This window comes from Equus przewalskii, chromosome 28, assembly GCF_037783145.1.
Source record: "Equus przewalskii isolate Varuska chromosome 28, EquPr2, whole genome shotgun sequence".
In the NCBI taxonomy this organism is placed as follows: domain Eukaryota; kingdom Metazoa; phylum Chordata; class Mammalia; order Perissodactyla; family Equidae; genus Equus; species Equus przewalskii.
In genome coordinates, this window is record NC_091858.1 from 14,649,046 (window position 1) to 14,671,184 (window position 22,139).

Sequence of the window (22,139 nt, forward strand, 5' to 3'; positions counted from 1 at the left end):
CTTCCTTGTTAGGAGAGGAGAAGCAAATATCTGGTTTCTGATCATTCTTAAGGACTTCAAAGGGCTCCCTCAGTACTTCACAACCAGGTAGATTTTGACAAGGCTGCTGGGCCAGTGTTTCAAATTTCTGTTCAGGTCATAAAAGTCCCTCCCATTTTCAGTTGAAAGGAAAACGAATGTGGGAGGGAGACAGTTCTAGTCGGAATGCTTTTATGCTGTCTGCCTCAACTTCTCTGAACCTGGAACCGTTTCCAGTAAGAAGTAGGTGACAGGCTATCCAAATAAAGAGGAACCTTTTGAAAGCACTTCAGTCCGGCTGGCGGCCGGCCGTGTGGGCTTTTTATAATCCTGACTTGCTCTGGGAGGGAGGGAAGGCCCGTGGCTCTGCTCCCCTGGCCTCCTCCCCCAGCACACTTTGATCTGTGAAGCATGTCTAATCCTCTGCCAAGTCTGCTGGAACTGGATCCAGAGCAGGAAAAAGGGAAATATTTTTCCTTTCTTGGGTCGATTTGTATTTATATAAACCCTTAGCCGTGAAAATGGAGCCAAGTGGCAGGCGCACGTGTCTGAGGAGAGGCGAGCTGGAAGGAGTGAATGGCGGGAAGAGACTGGGCGGGCTGGCCCTGTGACTTGGGTCAGACGGTGTCAGTGAGGAGAGGGTGGTGTAAGTCCTCACGTGCATTTTCTGAAGGACGTGCTTATACAGAAGGCCATTATGGAGCAGCTTAGGCTGAGCGAGCAGCCGATCAATTAACTGCAGAGAGATGGAGGGCTGAATGTGAATGATTGATTCGTTCACTTCTTTTGTCGTTGCTAAGAGAACAGTGTTGTAGAAGGTCTTGGGGCTGTCCTCTGTCACCTCAACCTTGGAAGCGTTGCCTTCTCAGTGTGTCCCATCATTGGTTTACTTGCATGAATTTGTCTACACCTTTTTGGACCCATCCACCCCACTTCTCCTGGGTAGTGAGTTTTTAAAGTGTGCTTGCCATCAATATGAATGCTTTCTTCTCATAAAACCACCATATTTAAGCTTCAAGTGGTCTTCGTGGTTCTATGTTTCTAGGATAAAGGGTCGTTCACTTTTAGACATTCTAGAGAAATCTCATACAGAATCTAAAGACTGGATCGCTTGTTCTTGTGTTATCGCAACATGAATATTACCTGGGCTCATCTGGGACTGATGAAGATGCTGAGGACAGCAAGTGTAAAGAACTTTGATGTAGAACAATCTTTTATTTTGCTATTGTTCGCTCTTTTAGAACCCAAAGCAAAGCCCTTCCCAGTAGGTGCCTCAGCTTCCTGCAACCTCCCTGGAGTAATTTTGCCTCCCTTTTAATAAATATCACATGAGCCAGGTTCACCTGCTGTCCCGGGATGTTTATTCCGGCCCCCAGGAATATTTATTTTGTGTCTATTGGGGCCTTACACTTCAAAGTGGAATCTTCCTGAAGTTTCTACCTGGCATCTCGTCCCAGTGCTGTGATGAACACTCGGGAAGGAAATGCCTCTGGACTCTGGAGATTCCGAGGCCCTGAGGCTTTTCAGCAGGTGGAAGAGTCTCTGAAGAACAGCAGCCCCGAGGGGAGGGGATGGGGCTGTGGGTCACAGCAGGTGCTGGAGACAGGAGGCTGTAGGCAAGGGAATTTCAGTAGCCAAGCGTGAGGGAAGGGGTCGGAAAGAATGGCACAGAGGATTGGATGTGTGTGAATAAAAAAACAAAAAAGAAAAGACGTTTAAAGGGAAGTATTAGCTTGTAATTCGAGGAAAGTGACAAAACTCAAGTGGAGATTTGAAAAGGAATTGTTAGCGTTTTTTTTTCTTCCTTTGGTTGAACTTTTGCCCAGTGCTTTGGAGGGAAGCTGAGGTCATGACATTTTTGATGTGGAAGAGACCTGAGTGATTAGCCATCAGGGAGGGGTCCCCTGGGCCAAATGAGCTCTTCTTGCCGTAGCGTACCTAAGATACTCAGTCACCCCTTCTGTCCCTCGAACCAACAAACAGAAGCTTTATTTAATTATAAGCAAACATTACCATTAGGACAATCATCTTCTGTCAAGAATTGGGCTAAACGAGGAAAAGCCCAGCTTGTTTGCTCCAGATGGAGCACCTGCCATAAAAGAAAAAATCTAAGGTGTCAGTCACATGTGCCCGGTGTGGGGCCGGCCTGGCGTCCGTTGCATTAATCGTCAGGAGAGTCGGAGCGCCTCACAGGTTAGGATTGTTGTGTGAGTCACAGAAGGATCCACAGTGCGACCTTTTTTTTTCCTTCTGCCTGTAACTGTCCCCACCATGGAGGATGTTGGGAAGAAGTTGAAGTGTTGACATGTGATCTGTTGAGTGCAGCCTGATGACCAGGCCAGGAAAACCCTCTGACGGTAGGTCCTGAGCTGCGCCCCTCGTTCAAGGACATCTCTAAGTACGCCAGTTGGCCTGCTTCTGTTTGGCTTGTAGATTGTCCTCTCTCACTGATAAGATTTTACACACAGTCCCCAAAGCTTCAAGGCACGGAAGGACATTTCTCAGTGTTCTTTTAAAAAAGAAGTCCCAGCATTCGGAATCAAAACTGGACTTGGGAATTCAACAAATGGCTGGAGACGAAGATGTCTTTACCTTTTTAAACTGCCTAGAACCCAGTGGATTCCTACATCTTGAACAACTGCAGGGCTCTCTGGTGAGAATGAAGACACAATTCTGGAAGAGGTGTGCGATTTCTGATGGTGTAAGTTTCGCAGCCGCCTTTGGAGTTCACACCTTAGGATGTGGCCAATTATTAAGTGGCCCCATCCGTTTGACTCGTTTTGGAGAGGAACTAGTTGAGCCCAAAGCCAACTCTGCTTACAGGACGATGGCAGCATCCCTGGAGTTCGGGGACCGCTCTCTGAATCCCAGAACTCCCTAGGAGTATATGTGGCCAAGCGCTGGATGAGTCCTGTGGGCACCGCAGCTGACCTCCATAGGCACAGCAGGGAGCTTCCTACTGCATCCGCGGGTACCCCATCCAGCTTCCTAGTAAGTTCAACAGCATGCTCCCCATGCCTCCAACTGCTTCCCGGGGAATTTTGTTGGCCCCCAGAGGACAGTTCCCTGCTAGCTTTGGCCAGCTGACCACGGACTGGTGTGGCCCGGGGCAGCCTAGCAAGCCTCTCCACCATCCACGGGGCTGCACCATACCCTATCCAACGAGGTCTAATCTCAGCCTTGGGGAGGCTCCCCCCACGTCCAAGGGGTTCTTCTGTAGATAATGTCCTTCAGCCTTAGGGTGTTCTTTAGACTTCTCTTTCCTCTTAGTGGTAAATTCCCTGTAAAAAGTTAATTATTATGTATATTCAACCTTACTCTATGGTTCTGTCTCCTGCCTAGACCCTGACTGATCTGTAAATCTTAGCCAGGACTGGAACTAAAGCTGTCTGACTCCAGAGCCCGACTGTTATTGTTTCTCTATGACCAGCAGTTTCATATCCATTAAACTGATTTGTGTGATTCAAGTGTTTTAGACTGTTTTTATATTTTTGTAAAAATCTATTTTAAATAGAAAGCAAATGTTATTTCACCATTGTTATTTTCTTTTAATGGCGATGTCTGCCCCACAAATGGCTTTCTTATCATTTAAACCAATATGGAGGGGACTTGGACACTCCCGATTATCTTTTCAAAATAGCAGTTCATGGGGCCGGCCCAGTGGTGCAGTGGTTAGGTTCCTGCACTCTCCTTCTGTGGCCCAGGGTTTGCAGGTTCGGATCCTGGGCATGGACCTAGCCCTGCTCATCCAGCCACACTGTGGCGGCATCCCACAAAAATAGAGGAAGATTGGCACAGATGTTAGCTCAGCGACAATCCTCCTCAAGCAAAAAGAGGAAGATTCACAACAGATGTTAGCTCAGGGCCAATCTTCCTCACCAAAACAAACAAACAAACAAAACAGTTCATTGCATTGCCCTTCAGGGGATTTGTCCAGGACACATTTCTGTCCTTTGTCTTCTGAGCCTTGTGCTCTTTCATTCATTCTCTTGCTCACTCCTCCTTCTACCCACCCATTCATTTTGGTGGTTGAGACATGGAGCCTTAGAGCTGGAGAAAACTCAGATGATCAAGTCCACTTCCCTCATTGTTTTTCTCAGATGTGGTGTAACCAGCTCATAGGTAGAGTACAAGTGACAAGACACAACTTCTCCGTTTTTTTTTTTTTTGAGGAAGATTAGCCCTAAGGTAACATCTGCCACCAATCCTCCTCTTTTTGCTGAGGAAGACTGGCCCTGAGCTAACATCCGTGCCCATCTTCCTCTACTTTATATGTGGGATGCCTACCACAGCATGGCTTGACAAGCAGTACACAGGTCAGCACCCAGGATCTGAACGGGCGAACCCCGGGCTGCCAAAGTGGAACATGTGAACTTAACCGCTGCCCCACCAGGCTGGCCCCAACACAACTTTTTGAAAAGTCGTCTCTGGCTTTGCTCTCCACTTCTTCACCTCCCACCCTTTATTCAGGCCTCTTCAGTCACACATCCATCCCCACCCTTCTGCTGAGGCTGCTTTTATCGACGCCTCCCGTGACCTCCAAACCCGGTGGCCCCTTCTCTTGTTATTTTGGTGTTATTTTGGTCGTCCACTCAACAGAATTTGGCACAGCTATCCCTCCCTTTTCTTTTTTCTTTTGAGGAAGATTAGCCCTGAGCTAACACCTGCTGCCAATTCTCCTCTTTTTGCTGAGGAAGGCTGGCCCTGAGCTAACATCCGTGCCCATCTTCCTCTACTTTCTATGTGGGACACCTGTCACAGCATGGCTTGCCGAGTGGTGCCGTGTCCGCACCCGGGATCTGAACCGGCGAACCCTGGGCTGCTGAAGCGGAACGTGCGCACTTAACTGCTGCCGCCACCGGGCCAGCCCCTACCCCTCCCTTTTCTTGAGGGAGTTTGTCTGGCTTTGTGAAGCCCAGTTCTTGTTCTTCTCCCTTCTCGCACCTCCTGGCTGGCCTTTCCTCTTCTCTTCGCCCTCTGAATTTGGAGCACCCTGGGGCTTTGTCTCTGTTCCTGTCTCTTCTTTATCTACTCACTTTCCTGGGTGACATCATCCACTTTTATGTTTACTGATTACTCCCAAATCTCTCCCTCCAGCCTTAATCTTTCCAGCAAAGCCAGAATTGTATATGTCATTGCTCACTTAATATCTATTACCATGTTTAACAGTCAAATCCAGCTTGGCCAGAACGGAACTGTGAATTTCTCCCCTTCGCATAAACTTCCTTCTCTCTTAGTCTTGCAAGTAGTACCACATCCACCAGTTTCTCAAACCAAAGGTTTGGAATGATCCTTGGTTCTTCTCTGCCTCTTACCTCCACATCCAGTGCATTGGCAAGTCCTGTCGCCTGTCTGCAAAACATACCCCAGTCTCTGCGTCTCCACCAGCACCGCCCCAGACCAGTCCTCCACTGTCTCTTGCGGGGTTTCCTGCATGAGCCTCCTGATGGTCTTCGTCTTGCCACCCGATGCAGCAGCCAGATCCGATGTCATTACTCTGTTTAAAGCGTTGCCTGTGGCTCCTTGCCACTTACAATGAAAACCACATGTTCTCCCTGGCCTGCCAAGTCCTCGCCATCTGGCCCTCACTGCCTCGCTTCCTCCTCTCGCCCCGTTTCCCCTTAACCCCATGATCCAGACATGCTCGGCTCTTCTCTGGGCAGCCAGACTCTTCAGGACTTTGCATTAGTGGTTCCCTCTGCCTGGAATGTTCTTCCTATGGCTCACTTCTTATCCTTCAGATTTTGGCTTAAATGTCACCTCCTCAGCGAGGTGTCCTGGACAACCCTGTGTAAGCAGCCACCCAGTCGCTCTCCATCACATCAGCCTGTTTTAATTATCTGGCTAACAAGTTTTTATTAGTTATGTAGTTGTTGTTTACTAGTCTTCCTTCTAAACTATAAGCTCCATGAACTCAGGGATGGTTAAATGCTTTATTACCTGCGTCCTCCCCGAGTCTGCAGCTGGGGATTGGGTTGCATCCGTTGAATGACTGAGTGAACTCAGTGGCAGGGCCAGGCCCAGGACCTAGGAGTTTCCTCTTTCATTTCTCATCTAATTTATACCAGGATGTCTTGTACCAGCAAAGTAATTCCTGGCCCCCAGTTATTGACGTCTTCTGTTTACTTAAACGTTATGGTAACATTTCCAAAATCAATTCCCAAAACTGCATTACCCTTAATCATTTTCATTTCAAATTTACGTTTAAACTTCACCTTTAGTTTAAATATGATAGGAAATACCTTTAAGACATTTTATGACCTACATCCTTTGGTTTTTAAATTTAATTTTAAAATTTTATGTTTATTCCCACTGGCTATTATAAAATGGCACTTTAAGACAACTTTCATAGGTTGGGAAGGACATATTTCCATAGTTATGCTTAATTTTCACTTCTGTGAGAAAGATGACTGCCAGAGACGGGCACAGTCCTGGGTTGGAGACAGAAGGCCCAGCTCTGTTTCTGCTCTTCGCCCAGACTTGGTGCATGACTTCCTGCATGCCTTTTCTCTTCTGAAAACAGTTATAATTCATAATCAAAGGGCCGAGACCAAAGTTACATCACAGAATGGATTTTTTTTTGTTTTATCATCAGGACTACCAAAAAGTACAATCTAGTCTATTCACTTTATTTCCTCTGAGCAGCGGCTGGGCAGGAGCCGCCAGCCATGGTCCTGAGCGGGGCATGGTAGTGGGATGCTGTACAGGCGTGGAGTCCCTCCCCTGAAACGGGAAGAGGCCATGCAGTCTGCAAATGGTGGGTTATGTTGGAACCAACAGGGTTGAGAGAACTCTTCTGCTGCCTTTTTTCACACTCCAAGTACACGCAGTGGCATGATCTTAAATTGAACATTTTAACGTTCAGTGTTTACTTCCACTGTGTATATACTGTCTGAGTTTTATTTAAGACAGGATCTCATTTTATCTCTATCTGGCTTTTTCGTCTTCCATGTGAGAGTGACCATGGAGTTCTCCAATCTTTGATGCCTCTGATAGCTTGAGGGGGCTTGCAAAGTGGGGAACCTTCTCGCTCATTGGTTTCAGATGATGTTTTCTTTGCCCTGGGAAGATGTGGGAAGCATGCATTTGTGCGTCTCATTGCAGCTACATCCAGAGCTACTCTTAATGAAAAGACACCAGTGGACTTTGGAGAATGGGGAGGGGGTACGAATTTTAGAATATTAGAGCTAAGAGACGTCTTGAAGACATCTAGGTAATTCCTTACTTAATAGAACTTATATAATTGTTTATTTTAAAATTGTTTTAATTTCTAAACCACTTTTGCTGTTTTGAGAGATAGTCATACCTTAGATCTTTATCCCAGCTCAGGAAGTGGGTTTTATTTGCACTGAAAGGAAATATTTGGGGCTTTTAATATTGTGGTTTGGGTCATCAGGCTGATAAATTTTTAATATTTTACATAATGTGCCCAGTATTTGAGAATTCTGGTGGCCAGCTGAAGAAGATGAGCTCATTTCACTTATCTTCTGTGGTTTTGAAAAAATCGTAATAAACTTGGTGATCTGTCCTTCCACGAGGGAAAAAGAGTAGATAAGAATTTGCCAGCATTTTAATGCCAGAAATCCCGAGCCAGAGTAATGAGGAGCAGATTTTCATAAGTTTAATGGGCACGAGGAGACGGTGCTGTTGCCTAATACGGCTTCAGTAAATGCAGCGTTCTGCTCATCACGTCGATTTCTGCATCTTCAGAAAGACTGGTTGCAGTGTAAACTGCACGTGGATGAAAGTTCTCCAGCAAAAGGGAAAAGCACCAGCATTTAAAGCTGGCATCTCCCTTTGGTGTGAAACATACTTTAGTCTTTTTTTTTATTATTATTGACTCAAATATAAAAATAAACAAACAAATAACCTCAGGTCTATTTAATCTCAAATGATCGGTTTCACTCTAAAGTCACCTGTGTTCTTTATCAGTTTATGTTTCTAGTCAGAATGTGCTTTCAAGTTTACATTTCTATGTAGAAATGGCAGTTGCATAATATTTAAGACTATAGAGAATGCCGTCTTATGAATGTGCTGTAGTTTTTAATCATTTCCCCATTGTTGGACATTTCAGAGGGTACCAAGTTTCCACTGTTCTATAAATAGTGTTGCTGTGAGCAATCATTATATAGTTTTTGTCAGAAAGAAAGGCCAACTTCCTTGAAGCAAGTTCCTAAAAATGGAAATACACCCGGTTACGTGTATATTTCTTCTTACTCTATTACTAACATATTTTCTGTAAATGTTAATTTTTTCTTTTTTTTTTTTTTACAGCTCCCACCAACTTTGTGATTTATCTTTTTATTTGCTTTTGCTAGTGATGACAGATGTGTGATAAATCTCAATTGTTTTCATTCGAAGTTTTCAGATTTCTGGAGAGGTGGTGTTTGCGTGTAGATGATTCATGGTCTATCCTTGTGTGCTGCTTTACCATAGAGGGTCCAGGTACTAATCATATATTCATATGAATTCTTCATATATCTGGAAAAGTAAACTTTTAAAAAAAGTCTTATCACTACAGTAATAGTGTCAAGAACTTACTAGATGCCAGATAGGATGTTTAGCACTTTTCATACATTGTCTAATTTAATCATGACATGGTCCCTGCCACAGGACACTGTTACACGGCGGTTAAGAGCAGAGTCAGATAGCCCTGAGTCCAGATTCTGGCTCTGCCACTTCCTCCTCGTGACCGTTGATGAATTACATAACCTTTCTGAGCCTCACTTTCCTCTGCTATATAATGGGGATCGTAACTGTACCTACTTCACAGTGGGGTTGGCATGAGGACTAAGTGAGATAACATGTTTCTAGTATACGCACATACTGACTACTCGATAAATGTTAGCTGCTACTGTGGTCATTTTTTCTTCTAGGGTTAATCTGTGTTTGTTTTTCAGTCTGACACATAGGACAGTGCGATGATAGGGTAGCGCACATGCACTGTTCTCCATTCTGATAATGAACGTGACTGGGTCTTTTGAGTCAGTGCTCCCTACTCATGGAGGTCTTTGCCAATCCTGCAAATCAGCGTTAGCCTGTCCTTCTCATTACTTCCCTAGCATCTCATGAGTTTCCTGGGCGCCGTCACAGGACTGTGGTTCCGCGTGTGCACTAGCCTTTCTCTCGGATGCGCAGATGCCCCACGTCAGAGGCCTTGCCTTAGACTCCTGTATCCACTGCATCTCCTACAGCTCCTCACACGCTCCAAAGTGTCCCTGATTAGATGCTTAACGAGTGACTGTACTTAAGTTTGAAGATCAAGTTTGTGCGAAATAAGTTTGAAATCACTAGTTTCTATTTTGGTAGATAGCACGTTTTGAACCACTCTTCGGATTTGTAATAAGAAAGTCTTTTTGAGGAAAAAGCTGTTTTTCTTAATCTAGCACCTGGGCATGTTTCTTAAATCCTGAGAATACTGGCAACACGCAGTAGCTTGCTGGAGTGCGTGGTGTCCCGGAGATTGTGAACTGTTGTGCTTGTCGCTCAATACTATTCTATAGCATCAAGCAAAGTTTTCGTATGCGTGAAAGTTCTCCGTGCCTTCAGCCTTTGTGCTCTGTTTCCATGGCTGGCAGTGTTGCTAGAGACAGGACCTAAACAAAACCAGTCACATGGTCCTGTAGGATACTGGGAGGGGGACCGTAAAGCTGTTGGTTTCATAGAAATTGATAATCAGTGCTTAATACTCTACTGCAGATTATTTCAAATTCTCTGGCAAACTGGTCTGCTCACCAAAACCTATAACATACCCATCAAGGAAGCCAGCTGTGCCAGGCTGATGCCAGGGATGGGTGCCTGGGATGGGTGTTGACTCTGCAGTTGTCCTGGCCGAAAGCCAAGGGGGAGCCGAGGCCTGTGTGAAATTCCAAGCAGGAGAAAGTTCTCAGAGGAAACCAGAGAAGCCCAGTCGATGTTCAAGCCTGGGGGGTAATCTTAGGACAGAAGGTAGAAACTGAAAATATCAGATGAGGAAGCAGGGGGTTGCTGTCCAGGATCAGGGGTGTTAACAGGCCTACGGGGTTCAGAACACTCTCTTGTTGCAGTTCCAGCCCCGTGGCACGTGGTGGCTTGGTTGGTTTAAAGATGCCAGCTCTCTGTGGGACTTGGAGCAAATCTGCTAAACTCAGAGAGCTTCTGACTTATAAGGTGGTTTTGGACTGGATGATTTAAAAGGTTCATGAAGTCCCAGCTCTAACATGCTATTCCTTTGCTTGTTTTATTACTTTGATAGCATTTAATGTTTACATTTTTAACTTGCGTTTCTATATTTTGAGGTCTTTTCCTAGCTGGTGTTGGCATGTAGTTCTGATACCCATGTGTTCACGATACAAGCTAATGATGCTAAATTAACTTTCGCGGTAATTCGGTGATTACAGTGGCTTCGTTAAGGAACTTATTACATTTAGATCAGATTGTGCAAAGCTATAGGAAAATGTTTAAACCAGGAAATAAATATCTTTCCTAAAAGTAGGAATGTTTCAATGCTTAGTACATTGTTTAAAAATACTATTTTTAGATGGCTCCTCTAGGAAAGATGTGTTCTGACATAAGGAACTCGTGCTGGCCATGAGAACAGAGAGAGGGCAGGGTGGCGCTGGCTAAGTCAATGATGGGGCGGAAACCGAGGTACAGAAGTCATCATTGCTCTTAGAGATATAAGATCTGGTTGGAAAGAAATTCTATCGGGGCATGCAGAGTACACAGATTTCCTTTGGGTATCGTGGTAATCCATTAAGTTAATTAGCTGTTTTTACTAGACCCCATTACTCATAAGAGAGCATTGTGTTGGTTCTTTCAAATCCACACACCTACCTGCCCAGGAAGTCCTCTTGCTGGTATGAAGCTGGGCTGTTCACCTTGATAACCCCTCCAATCGGCTGCATTTCCAGATCGTTTACCCAGGGCTTTGTTGAAAGGCCGCTGCCGTCCGCCCGAATCCCATCTGCCCCGAATCCTCATTAGGAACACCCCCTCGGCAGCCCTTGCTCCGCCAGTCTCTGGGGACCCTGGCTCAATTTGCCGCGCCGTCTAGATAAATGTCTCTGGAGTCAGTCTGTGAAAAGGAAGGTGAGGAAAATAGTGGCAGATGCTGTCTTTGTCTGGAACGATGGCCTTCCTGCCATAACCGTGAGGACGCTCTCCATGGTGATGCAGATGGGAAATTAGGCAGGGCTAGGGGCCCTGAGCCAATTCTGCTGTTCTCCTGGCACATTTGTTCCCTGACTCCATTGTCTGTAGACCCTTCGCTTCCTCATACCTGCCCTTCTCCCCGCCTCCCCCATCCCTGAGCGCTGTATTTCTCCGTGAAGTGGTCCCATTCTTAAGGCAGATCTCATTAATGCATTTTTCTCTCTCCTCCTGCAGGGGAGTTGCTGAGTCAGCCCAGACCAGAAGGAGTGGCAGAGATCATTTGCCCCAAGAACGGCAGCGAGCGAGTGAATGTTGCCTTGGTCTACCCACCCACACCAACTGTGATCAGCCCCTGTTCCAAGTGAGTTCTGAACTGCCCTTAGACCCCCCCTCCTGATCCTGCCTCGGTGGGTGTGATAACCAAAAGCCAAGTTAAGGTACCTCTCAACAAACCTTGAAAAGCACCCCAGGGTAGACCTGGTCATCTGGGTGACATCGACACCATGGCTTATGCAGCCAACTAGAAACTTTTTTTTATTTGTCATTTTCTTTTTTTCTTACTTTTGCTGATGAAAGTCAGAAGACTTTTTAACAGCTTTCTGGAGGTATCATTCACATACCACACAGTTCAAAGTGTCTAATTCATTGGTTTTTACTGTATTTGCCAGGTGTATGCAACCACAAAGAGCAGTTTTTTGATGGGTAGTCTTAATTCTGTCATTGCAGAATTAAGTAGGCGCTCACTTCAAAGAGCAGTGAGGGCCCGTTAAAAAGGAAAATCCTATGGAGAATCTGTAATTGATGATTTTTTGCCACGGGGCCCAGATTCTCTATCAGTCCTTGATAATCAGCAGCTGTGCAGTTTGAGCCCACCTTCCCCAGAATGGACTTAAGACAAAGGTACACATGCGAACTAACTTTTGGATAGAATATTAGCTTAGTATTATAGGTAAAACTCATCCTGTTTATTTTTTTGTGGTATTAAGAACCAAACAGTCCACTCTTAAACTGAGATGGATACTTTGTTAGCTCAAATCTTGAAAAGTGGTGGCCGCAGGTCTCCTTGGAACAGATCTTGTTATCTGGGTGTATCAGCAACATGAGTTAGATGGCAAGGTATTCCTGCAGGAAACTTTCATTTTTCTTCCTAGTTGGCCACATAGAATTTTTTTTTTTTCGTATGTAAGCTTTTTATAGGCAGGTTGGAAAGTTTGCATTTGAGGGACTTGCTGTTAGGCTGCCTTCCGGAGAGCTATGTGTGCTGGGAGCTCATGGCCCTGAGGGGTCAGCTTTGCCTCCTTTGGTGTGCTCTCTGCAGAGCGAGGGGCTGCAGTGGCATCTCATCCTTTAGCAACTGCAGTAGAAGGGGCTGCCCCTTTTCTCCAAACCGGGTACTCATTAGACAGAACGTCTCTAATCTCTCTCAGCTGGGAAATATCAGCGCAGACCCAGTGGAAACTCTCATCTGACGCTGTTATATTCAGAATGCTATTTTAGCCAGTGTCCGTGGTAGACTTCATCACAGTAGGACCCTAAGACAGTGTGAAATCTTCAAGTGCTTCTTAGGATCACATAGTGACTTCATATTAACCAGAGCATCCCTATCCTGTATCAAACAACAGAAGTGTTAGTGTTCTTTGAATCCATGTACATTGGTCCTTTTCGTTCAGATACACGTAGGGCAAAGATAAGGGATATTAAAGAAACAGCAGGATATGGAACGGACGGAACCCTTGTTCAATACACCTTGCATTGGCATAGATTTTCCTGAGCCAGGAGAGACATTAACCTATTGTTTTGCCATAACCACGAGGCATTTAATAGGCAAGGGAGAGGTAGGAATTATTGTATCCATTTGCACAAGAAACCAGTGGCCCGGAGCCAGCTTTATCGGTGTTTTCCCGTGGGCTTCTTGTTGTGTCGCCACAGAAGGAAATTGATGCCAACCTGAAACAGTGCTGTCAGCCCCTCTCTCTCACAGTTTGTTAGACCTAAACAAACAAGCAGCTTGAAAGTCTTGGATAATCAGAGCCACATAGACTCAGACGTCTAGATGCTGGAGGGAATACCTTTAGGGTTAACTGCTTTTGACCTAGCTATGTAAATCGTTTTATTTTCAAATGGGTAAAAAAAAAAAAAAAGCTCTCATAAAATGGATGGCAAATGTAGATTATGTGTCTCAACTCTAAATAGAGGAATATTCTCTAGATAGGAATGTTTCATATTTCTGGCAAGACTTTTCTTGGAAATTACCAATTTGTAGTATGGAGGCAAAGGAAGAACTATCTCTCTTGAGGCCATTTGTATAAAATCCACTTGGATTCAAAACCCCTGTTGGCACCATCTGGTTTAATGCAACCCTCCGCTGCCAAGCACACACAGCTCATATCCATGAAGAAGTGGGAGATTTGGGGCATCAAAGAGGAAAGCTGTCACAGGAGGTGGTCATTAGGTCAATGCAGTTTGGATCTGAACATGACATTTATACTTGGGGTCCCAGAAGGCACTAGAAATTGGGAGACTGGGGCTATTGCACTGGCTAAGTTACCTTAAGCATGTCACCGCAGAGTGATCTTTTATTCTCTATCATCCCATAAAACACAGGTGGATGGTAAGAACCCGGTTTTCATAATCAGGCCAGGTATACCAGAATTGCCAAAGGGACGGGCCAGGCACAAGTCTTTAAAAAACAACAAAAAAGAGCCACCCAGGTGAATCTAATGTGTGTAGGCTGGACTTCCTGATCTCAGTTTCCTCCGTGGTTCCAAGGGTGGGCTCCCCAGCCAGTGGGCCTTATTTTTCACCATAGGGCCTCTCTCTGGTCAATAACCAATTGGCAGCAGCAAGGCAAAACTGATCTATGCTGTGTGAATCCGCACAGTCCATTCCACCCTCAATTCACCCTCATGGCTGAATATGTAATGTATTGTTCAAATCAAGAAAGGATTGAGAGGGACAGGAGGGCTGTTAATAATTATACTGGGGCAACAGGCATCAACAGAGCCATCCCAAGCAACCAGCATAATCATCCCACTTCCAGGTCACTGATCTAGATCTTACGGTGGTTTTTAAAAAGACATTCCAGGCTCTTCTGTGACTAGTTTAGTCTTCTCCTTTATAGGTCAAAGCAGAGACTTGTCACGTAACTGCCTGCCTTTGACCATGTGTAAAATAACGGTGCTCCAATGTGCTTTCTAAAGAAACACCATCAATGACTGCTCATTGGATTGGATCTTCCTTATGAATTCTAAGCTTTTCCATTTCTCATTTTACACCTTTCCTAGGTATTTTATTCCCCTGTGGAGAAAGACAGAGAATGAAGAGTGGGTAGCGATTTTTTTAAAAAAATGTTATTTACTCTCATAACTTGTCTTGGTGGTTGGTGGTTCCCGTTGGGAGGAGGTTAGATGCACTGGATAAAATGCTCTCCTCCTGCACCTCACCCTCCAGGCAGAAACTCAGGAGCTGAGTGGCTTCTTGTCCCCTTTGCCGATTATCAGGTAGAAATAGGAGTCATTTCCGTACTTGGGCTATCCTGGGCTGATTATCAAGGAAATCTGCTTTTGAGATGACATGAAAATTTATGTGGTAACAATTTGCTGGGTTGCTCTGAAAAATTCTGACCTCCTTAAGGATACGGATTGATCTGATACATTTTTAAAAGCTTTATTGAGGTATACGTTCATCCCATAAAGCTGCCATTCACTGGTTATTGATACGTTTACAGAGTTGTGCAACCATCACCACAATCTGGTTTAGAACATGTTCATCAGTCCAAAGAGAAACTTCACGCCCGTTTGCCATGACTTGCATCTAGTAAATGAATATTTGTAGTGTCCCTTTCAGGAATGGTTTGGCTGCCTGGTGTGTTGCTATTAAACAGGTTTGTGAATTTTAAAGAAATTCTTATAAACACATGTTGTCCCAGGCCCAGTTCAGTGTAAAGGGGCATGACTTGCACCCCGTACTGCCAGCCCCCTGTTTCCTGGACAGTAGAGAGGAAGTGGAGCTGCTCGGAGGGGATCCGTCTTCCTCAGAACTTTCTTTTTAGTATAGGTAGATGACTTTTTTCTTTATATATATGAAGATTAACCCTGAGCTAATATCTGCAGACAATCCTCTTTTTGCTGAGGAAGACTGGCCCTGAGCTAACATCCATGCCCATCTTCCTCTACTTTATATGTGGGATGCTGCCACAGCAAGGCTTGATAAGCAGTGCTAGGTCTACACCCGGGATCCAAACCAGTGAACCCTGGGCCACCAAATCATAGCGCGTGAACTTAACCGCTATGCCACTGGGCCAGCCCCAAGGTAGGCATTTTTTAAAACATAAACTTTATTTTTTAGAGCAGTTTTAGGTTGACAACAAAGCAGAAGGTACAGAGAGATCCCATATATCTCCTGCCCCCACACACGCACAGCCTCTCCCACTATCAACATCCCTCACCAGAATGGTGCATTTATTACAGTTGATAAATCTACATTGACTCATCATAATCACCCAAGGTCTATAGTTTACCTCAGGGTCCACTCTTGGTGTTGTACATTCTGTGGGTTTGGACAAACGTATAATGACATGTATCCACCATTACAGTATCATACACAGTATTTTCCCTTCCCTAAAAATCCTCTGTGCTCCTCCTATTTATCCCTCCTACCCCCTTTACCCTTGGCACCCACTGACCTTTTTTTTTCAGCTTTATTGAGATATAATTAACAAATAAAATTGTAAGATATTTAAAATGTACGTCGTGGTGATTTGATGTACGTATACATTGTTAAAAGAGTCCCACAGCTAATTAATTAACACATCCATCACCTCTCATATTTATCCTTCAGAACTTCTGAATGACAGCCTAACCGACCCCTAGACATTAAAGGGATGCTGAGGCTTGGACATGAGGAGTGATAAAGGGCAAAAATGTACTTTCAGGGGCCAGCCGGGTGGCGTAGCAGTTAAGTTCACACGCTCTGCTTTGGCTGGTTAGGATCTTCGGTGCAGACCTACGCACCACTTATCAAGCAATGCGGTGGCAGGCGTCCCACATATAAAATGGAGGAAGATAGGCACAGATGTTAGCTCAGGGCCAGGCTTCCTCAGCAAAAAGAGAAGGATTGGCGGCAGATGCTAGCTCAGGGCTAATCTTCCTCAAAAATATATATATATATATATGTATTTGTTTTCAGTGTTAAAAGTAAGGAGAAAGTAGAAGGATAATTTCTTAGATTTATTTTTTAAAATTTTGTTTGTGGATTTCTGTCTCTGTCTTATTGCTCTGCAGGTTGAGACACTTAATATTCCAATTCAGAAGGGAAGTGTGAACTTCTCTGGGCAATGACAGGCTGCTGTTTGCATTTCATTTTTAGGTATCTTGTAGAATGTTTTTCTTTCTCATTTCCAAAGAGATTTAGACCAGCCCACCTCCCCCAGTTAAAGTATATACTTTGATTAACTGCTAGATAACCCAATTTATGTACTGATTTTCATTTAAAAGACAGAATTCAACAGGTTAGCTTATGAAAATGTTTTACCCTGAGGCATACTGGAATGCAACCCACATTCTTCCATGTGGTTTCTTAATGGACTGACCCCTGAACAGACAGGAAATGGAAATATATCATTTTTATTTCCTGACAGTTGCCATCTCTCTTGAGTGGTACCATGTCTGTCTGCCTTCCATCATATGTGGAGTGGTGGAACTGAAAAAGGAAGATAATTCTGATTTTGGCAGGTCATGTGTTACAGGATTAGAAAAAATGGGCAGGTTTGAAAATTGTTGGGCTAAGCTTTCCCCTTTTCTAGAAAATACTACTGCTAATAAAAGGCAAGGCTGAGACACTGCATTTCAAAACTACCTTTTAAACTGGGATTATTGCATTTATACTGTAGCATTTTCATTCAAGCAAGATCCCAGTAAAATTCCAGTTACTTACTGTTTCTAAGTTTTCTCAAAAGTATATTGATTACTTTGCATAGGAATTTTGGCAGTTACATTGTTATGACATAAGAATATTTAAGACCAATTGAAATAGCCTTTTATAAAAGCCTAGGATGACGACTGTGGCTCTTATCTCACCAAATAAACAGGCAAAGTGTGTTTATCTGCACTCAGGTTAGTTAGTATGGACTTGATGCAATTTTTTAAAACTTCAGCGGAGCGCGATGAATTTGGCTTTATCACAATGGAGAATTTTTCACTGACCGCAGAATTTTAAAACATGGAGGGTGGGGATGGTGTGGTATTTCAGAAGAGAAGGAGGCTGAGTGTGGAGGCTGCCTGTGGGGTGTGTCACATTGATTTGCGTTGATTTGTTTTGTTCTTTGCAAAGAGTGAGGCAGCTCGCTGCCTTGCAGCTTTTCCGGGCTGGGAGGAAGAGTGTTGCTCTGATGCCTTCGTCTCCCATCAACCACATTGATACTGGAATTTGTTCCCTCTCTGCTTAGGTATCTCCATACTTTCTTGGAAAATTAAGTGGAAAAGATAGTGCTTCTTTCCCTTATGCCATCATTTTTACTGTACCCAATCTGTGACTTTAGGAGCACCAATTTTTAAGGGTAAGTCTCTGGGAAGCAGAGAGGGTTTCTTAAACATATGAGGGCTTCCTAAGGACTTGGAGACTTTAGGGAAAAAGGGCGGCTGGGGTTTGGGATGAAGAGATTCTAGAGAGCAGGACATAGTAAGATTGCAAATCTTTTACTTACCCAGAATCAAGATGCGTTTGGGAGTTAGAAATATAGAAACCGCTTGATTCTTTTGCCTAATTTACTATATAGTATTGCATCTATCAGTAATTCAGATCCTTGTGGGAAAAAAAGAAGTCATTTAAAAAAATTCACTCTAATATTATGCAAGATTATAACATCAGGAAAAGCTCAAGTTGATTAACACAGCAAAATAGCTTTTTGAAAGCACTGTTTGTATTTATTTTCTCAAGGCATTTCCATGGGCTCTGGGCTTCCTGGGTTGAATCTTGACGATTTGTTAGCGCTGTGACTGTAGACATCTGTCAGATGCAGATTACAGAAGCACTTATCTCTGTGAGCTTTTAGACAATTGCAGGGGAAGCATTTAGCATCGTTCCATACACTGAGTGAACAGTGCTCAGTAAATTTAGTCACTGTCATTTCTGCTAGGAATATTAGTGATGTACACTGTAGATGGCATATAAAAGTAATAATTTAAAAATCCCAAATGCAAATATAGATATTAGAGTAAAATCCACCCCCTGACTTACCTAGCAGTGTTTAGCTTATTAATTGAGGTGCCTACCCAAGGCACGCAGAACATATCCTACGAAAACTGGGCTAGACTCACATGAAGGAGGAGTGAAAAATTGGTGGAGGAAATAACAACCGTCTAAGCTATGCAGATGACACCATCTTGCTGGCAGAGAGCAGCAGTGACTTGAAATGACTTCTGACAAAAATGAAAGAAGACTGTGCCACAGCAGGACTGCATTTGAACATCACGAAGACAAAAATCGTGACTACAGAAGAACTACACAACTTTAACGTAAACAGTGAAGACATTGCAATTGTTAAAGAGTTCGTTTCCCTTGATTCGGTCATCAATTTAAATGGAGACTGCAGCCAAGAAATCAAGAGAAGACAGGGACTTGGAAGGGCAGCAATGAAAGAGTTGGTAAACATCATCAAGTGCCAAGAAGTGTCATTAGAGACCAAGGTCAAGATTGTCCACACCCTCCTATTCCCAATTACTATGGACGGGTGCAAACAGTGGACAGTGGAGAAGACTTACAGGAAAAAAATTAATTCATTTGAAATAAGATGTTGGAGGAGAGCTTTACGGACACCCTGGACTGCCAGAAAGTTGAACAAGTGGGTCCTAGAGCAAATTAAGCCTGAACTTTTGCTGGAGGCAAAAATGATAAAAATGAGGCTGTCCTACTTTGGGCCCATCATGAGAAGGCAAGAGTCTTTCAAAAAGACAATAATGCTGGGAAAAGTGGAAGGCAGCAGGAAAAGAGGAAGACCAAATATGAGATAGACGGACTCCATAAAGGAAGCCACAGGCCTGAGTTTACAGGAGCTGAGTAGGTCTGTTGAGGACAGGACCTTGTGGACATCACTCGTTCTTAGGGTCACCAGGAGTGGGAGCCGACTTGACAGCATGTAACAACAACCCAAGGAAGGTAAATGTGGCTTACCTTCCCCTCCACTGCCATGAAGGAGTCAAGGTAGAATTCACAAAGATCTGTTTATAGGGTCACCTGCAGTTACTCAGTCATGTTGATGCCCTAACCTCATCTTCCTGGGATAAAGAGGCGGTGAGTGGTATCATTTCTTCCATATTCTAGTCACAGATGCCTGCAATGCCTGGATAAACTTCTCAGAACGAAACCCCCTGACTCATTTGCTCCTCCTAACAACCCTGTAAGTCACGTAGGGCAGGGAGTGCTGAGTCCCAGACCAAGGCATGCTCCCACCATGACAGTTACTGAGTGCCACAGCTGGGCCTGAAATCCACATCAAGCTCCTGAGTTCAGTGTTGTTTTCACAGCACGTTCTTGCTTGCACGCTCGTTTTACAATACAGCGTAATAATGGAAAATTGGAGGTCTAGGAAGACCAACAGATCAGGAAACAATTACCATTGAAAAGATGGTTTATTACTCGCAGCTCCCCAGAGGAGGGGGCATGCTGTGCCATGAGGGGCTACATAGCGAAGCACTGGGATCAGTCCTGAGGCAGAGAGAGAAAGGGAAGCACTGTGGGCAAGAGCCTGTAGTGTGGCGTCTGCGGGAAGGTACAGGCAAGGCAGAGTGAGCAGGCCAAGGACCGCCCCTTTGGAATCATTTCAGCGGGCTGTGGGGCATAGGGCGTATCCCTGGTTGTCTGGTACCTGGCCCTGGAGTGATAGGACAGATGGATGGTGGCCCAGAGAGTGACAGCCCAATAAAAGAGGTGGTTGGGTGTGGGCTCTGGGTTAGTTGGTTTGTATCTGAGAAGCACACTCACATTTGAGTTGTTTACTGTCTCTGGGAACTGGCTGGCGCTGGGAGGGGCAGTCTCCAGGGTCAGCAAGGCTCTAGATATCAAAGCATCAGAACCCAGAAGATAAAAGGCATGGTTAATACAACATGGTCTGGCTTCATTTTCAACCTGAGCTTCTAAATCCCTTGAATAATTTTGGTGCATCCCAGGGAGAGCAGGTTCAGGAACCTGAGAGGATTCTGGGTCTGAGCCCCCAAGCTGACCTCTCCCTTCATTCTAGACCTCTGTTTACAATGTCCTGTTGGCGGTTTCATAGCCCCCCGTCCCGCCCCCCAAAGCTCTTCCTCAGTCTCTGCTTCCTGTCTCAGGTCATGGCATAGCTTTGCACCCATCTGTCAAGCTAGGAGTCTCAGCTTCCTGCTTCCCTCTCCCTGTTCCCCATGTGCAGTCTGAGACCTGTTACCCCGTCTTATCAGTGCGTCTTGACGTCAGTGAATTTGGCCATACAACTTTCTCTTTGGCCTGTGCTTTCCTCTAGGTCCACCTGTCCACTTGTCTCAGCCAAGATTCCCATGATTGAGTCTCAGCTGGCCTCCTACTCTCTCGTCTTTTTGTCCTTCACACAAATATTATCTTTCAGTGTCAGCCCTGTCACTTCTCTCCCTATTTAAGAACCTTGAGTGGCTTCCTGGTGATTATAGGTTCAAGTTCAAAATCCTGGGCGTGACTCATAATCAGACCCCAGTCACCCTGCTGACATGCGTGACACTCCCTTCCTGTGGGAGAGGTCAGCCACACCATGCCCCTGTCTGGCTCTCAGGCCATGGCTAGCTGCCACTCCTTCTCTCCTACTTGATAAAGGCCTGTCATCCCTAAGGCCAAGGGCACGTGTCAGCTCCTCCAAGAAGCCACCCTCAGCCTTTCTAACTGTAATCAGTCACTCTTTCCTTCACGTCTCCTTTGTACTTCTTAGACACCTCCATTAGAGCAGTGAGCTCTTAGCAGCCTGGCTATTTTTGACCTGTGACTTTTTCATTACATCTTATTCGTCATCCATTCAGCAGATCTTTGCTGAGTATTTGCCTTCTACTAGGCATTGTGCCAGGTGCTGAGAATGCATAAATGACTAAGATAGACCCTGTCCTCAAGAATCTAACAGTCACCTTGGAGAGAATGGGGATCAAAGACCTGACCAGACAACCTTGTGAGTGTCTGATTATAATTAAAATGTGATACCTGCTACGATCGGTGGATCAACGAAGTTCTGTAGGCACAGAGAAGAAGGAACTCCATCAGGAAGAATCGGGAAAAGCTCCAGAAGTGGCATTTGAGATGGATCTTGACAGATGAGGATGCATTTATTGAGATGGACAAGCAGTGAGAGGTGGCGAAGGCTGGCAATGTGGCGGACCTTTTCTTTCCCTGGGAGCCCAAGTGTGAAAAGTGGTATCAGTGTGGAAAAATGTTCAAACCAGTTTTCCTTTTTCTCCCTTAAAGAGTGGAATATTCCCTCCAGGTGCCCTTGATTAGGTATTCTTGTGTTTCTCAGTCTTACATGTGGCTCAGGGGAGCAGGCAGCCAGACACCACTGTCTGCATTTCCGAAGGTTTGTAAATTCAGTGAGAAAAACATTTACATAGCACATCTCCCACGCGAACCCAAAACTCGCACCCCCAGAATTAACTGCTTTCGGAGATGTGCGTTTTCACACGGCCCTCCTCTTTACAATTAGATTTATTATGTTAGTACTGGAATTTGAGGCAGTTTTCAAAACTTTCTCTACCGAGAAGTTTCCTATATTAATGGGCCTTCGAAAAGTCCCCCTGGCTGAGTGCCAGAGAAATGTGAAACGTCTTGAAGATTCAAATAGTTCAGCCCCGCTCTTAGCTGTCAAGCGCGCTGTGGAGTCAAATAACCCTTGTTAAAGGCTGGCTGTGCCGCTCTCTGGTGTGTCCCCTCGGGGAAGTTATTTAACCTTTTGGAACCTTAGTTTCTTTCTTGGTAAAATGCAGAGTAAGATGCAGCTTTCCTGG

The 22,139-nt window shown here is 44.7% G+C and overlaps 1 protein-coding gene and 1 long non-coding RNA gene across 5 annotated transcripts in view; both read left to right on the forward strand.

The window, feature by feature from the left end:
* The window catches only part of MFHAS1 (multifunctional ROCO family signaling regulator 1), a 95,001-nt gene that overhangs the window by 69,244 nt on the left and 3,618 nt on the right, over positions 1–22,139 (forward strand). For 2 of the 4 annotated variants that reach the window (XR_011534371.1, XM_070598941.1), the window contains 2 exons: positions 11,386–11,512; positions 17,597–17,707. Coding sequence is in view for 3 of the 4 variants with exons in the window: in XM_070598941.1 (XP_070455042.1) it covers positions 11,386–11,512; positions 17,597–17,683 (214 nt within the window). In the remaining variant the exon portion in view is untranslated. The remainder of the gene's footprint in view (positions 1–11,385; positions 11,513–17,596; positions 17,708–22,139) is intronic. The other 2 variants (XM_070598940.1, XM_008543396.2) reach the window with 1 other exon arrangement.
* Positions 2,897–3,480, forward strand: LOC139080135 (uncharacterized). Its single transcript, XR_011534374.1, has 2 exons — positions 2,897–3,009; positions 3,361–3,480. It is a non-coding gene; the product is annotated as an uncharacterized lncRNA (long non-coding RNA).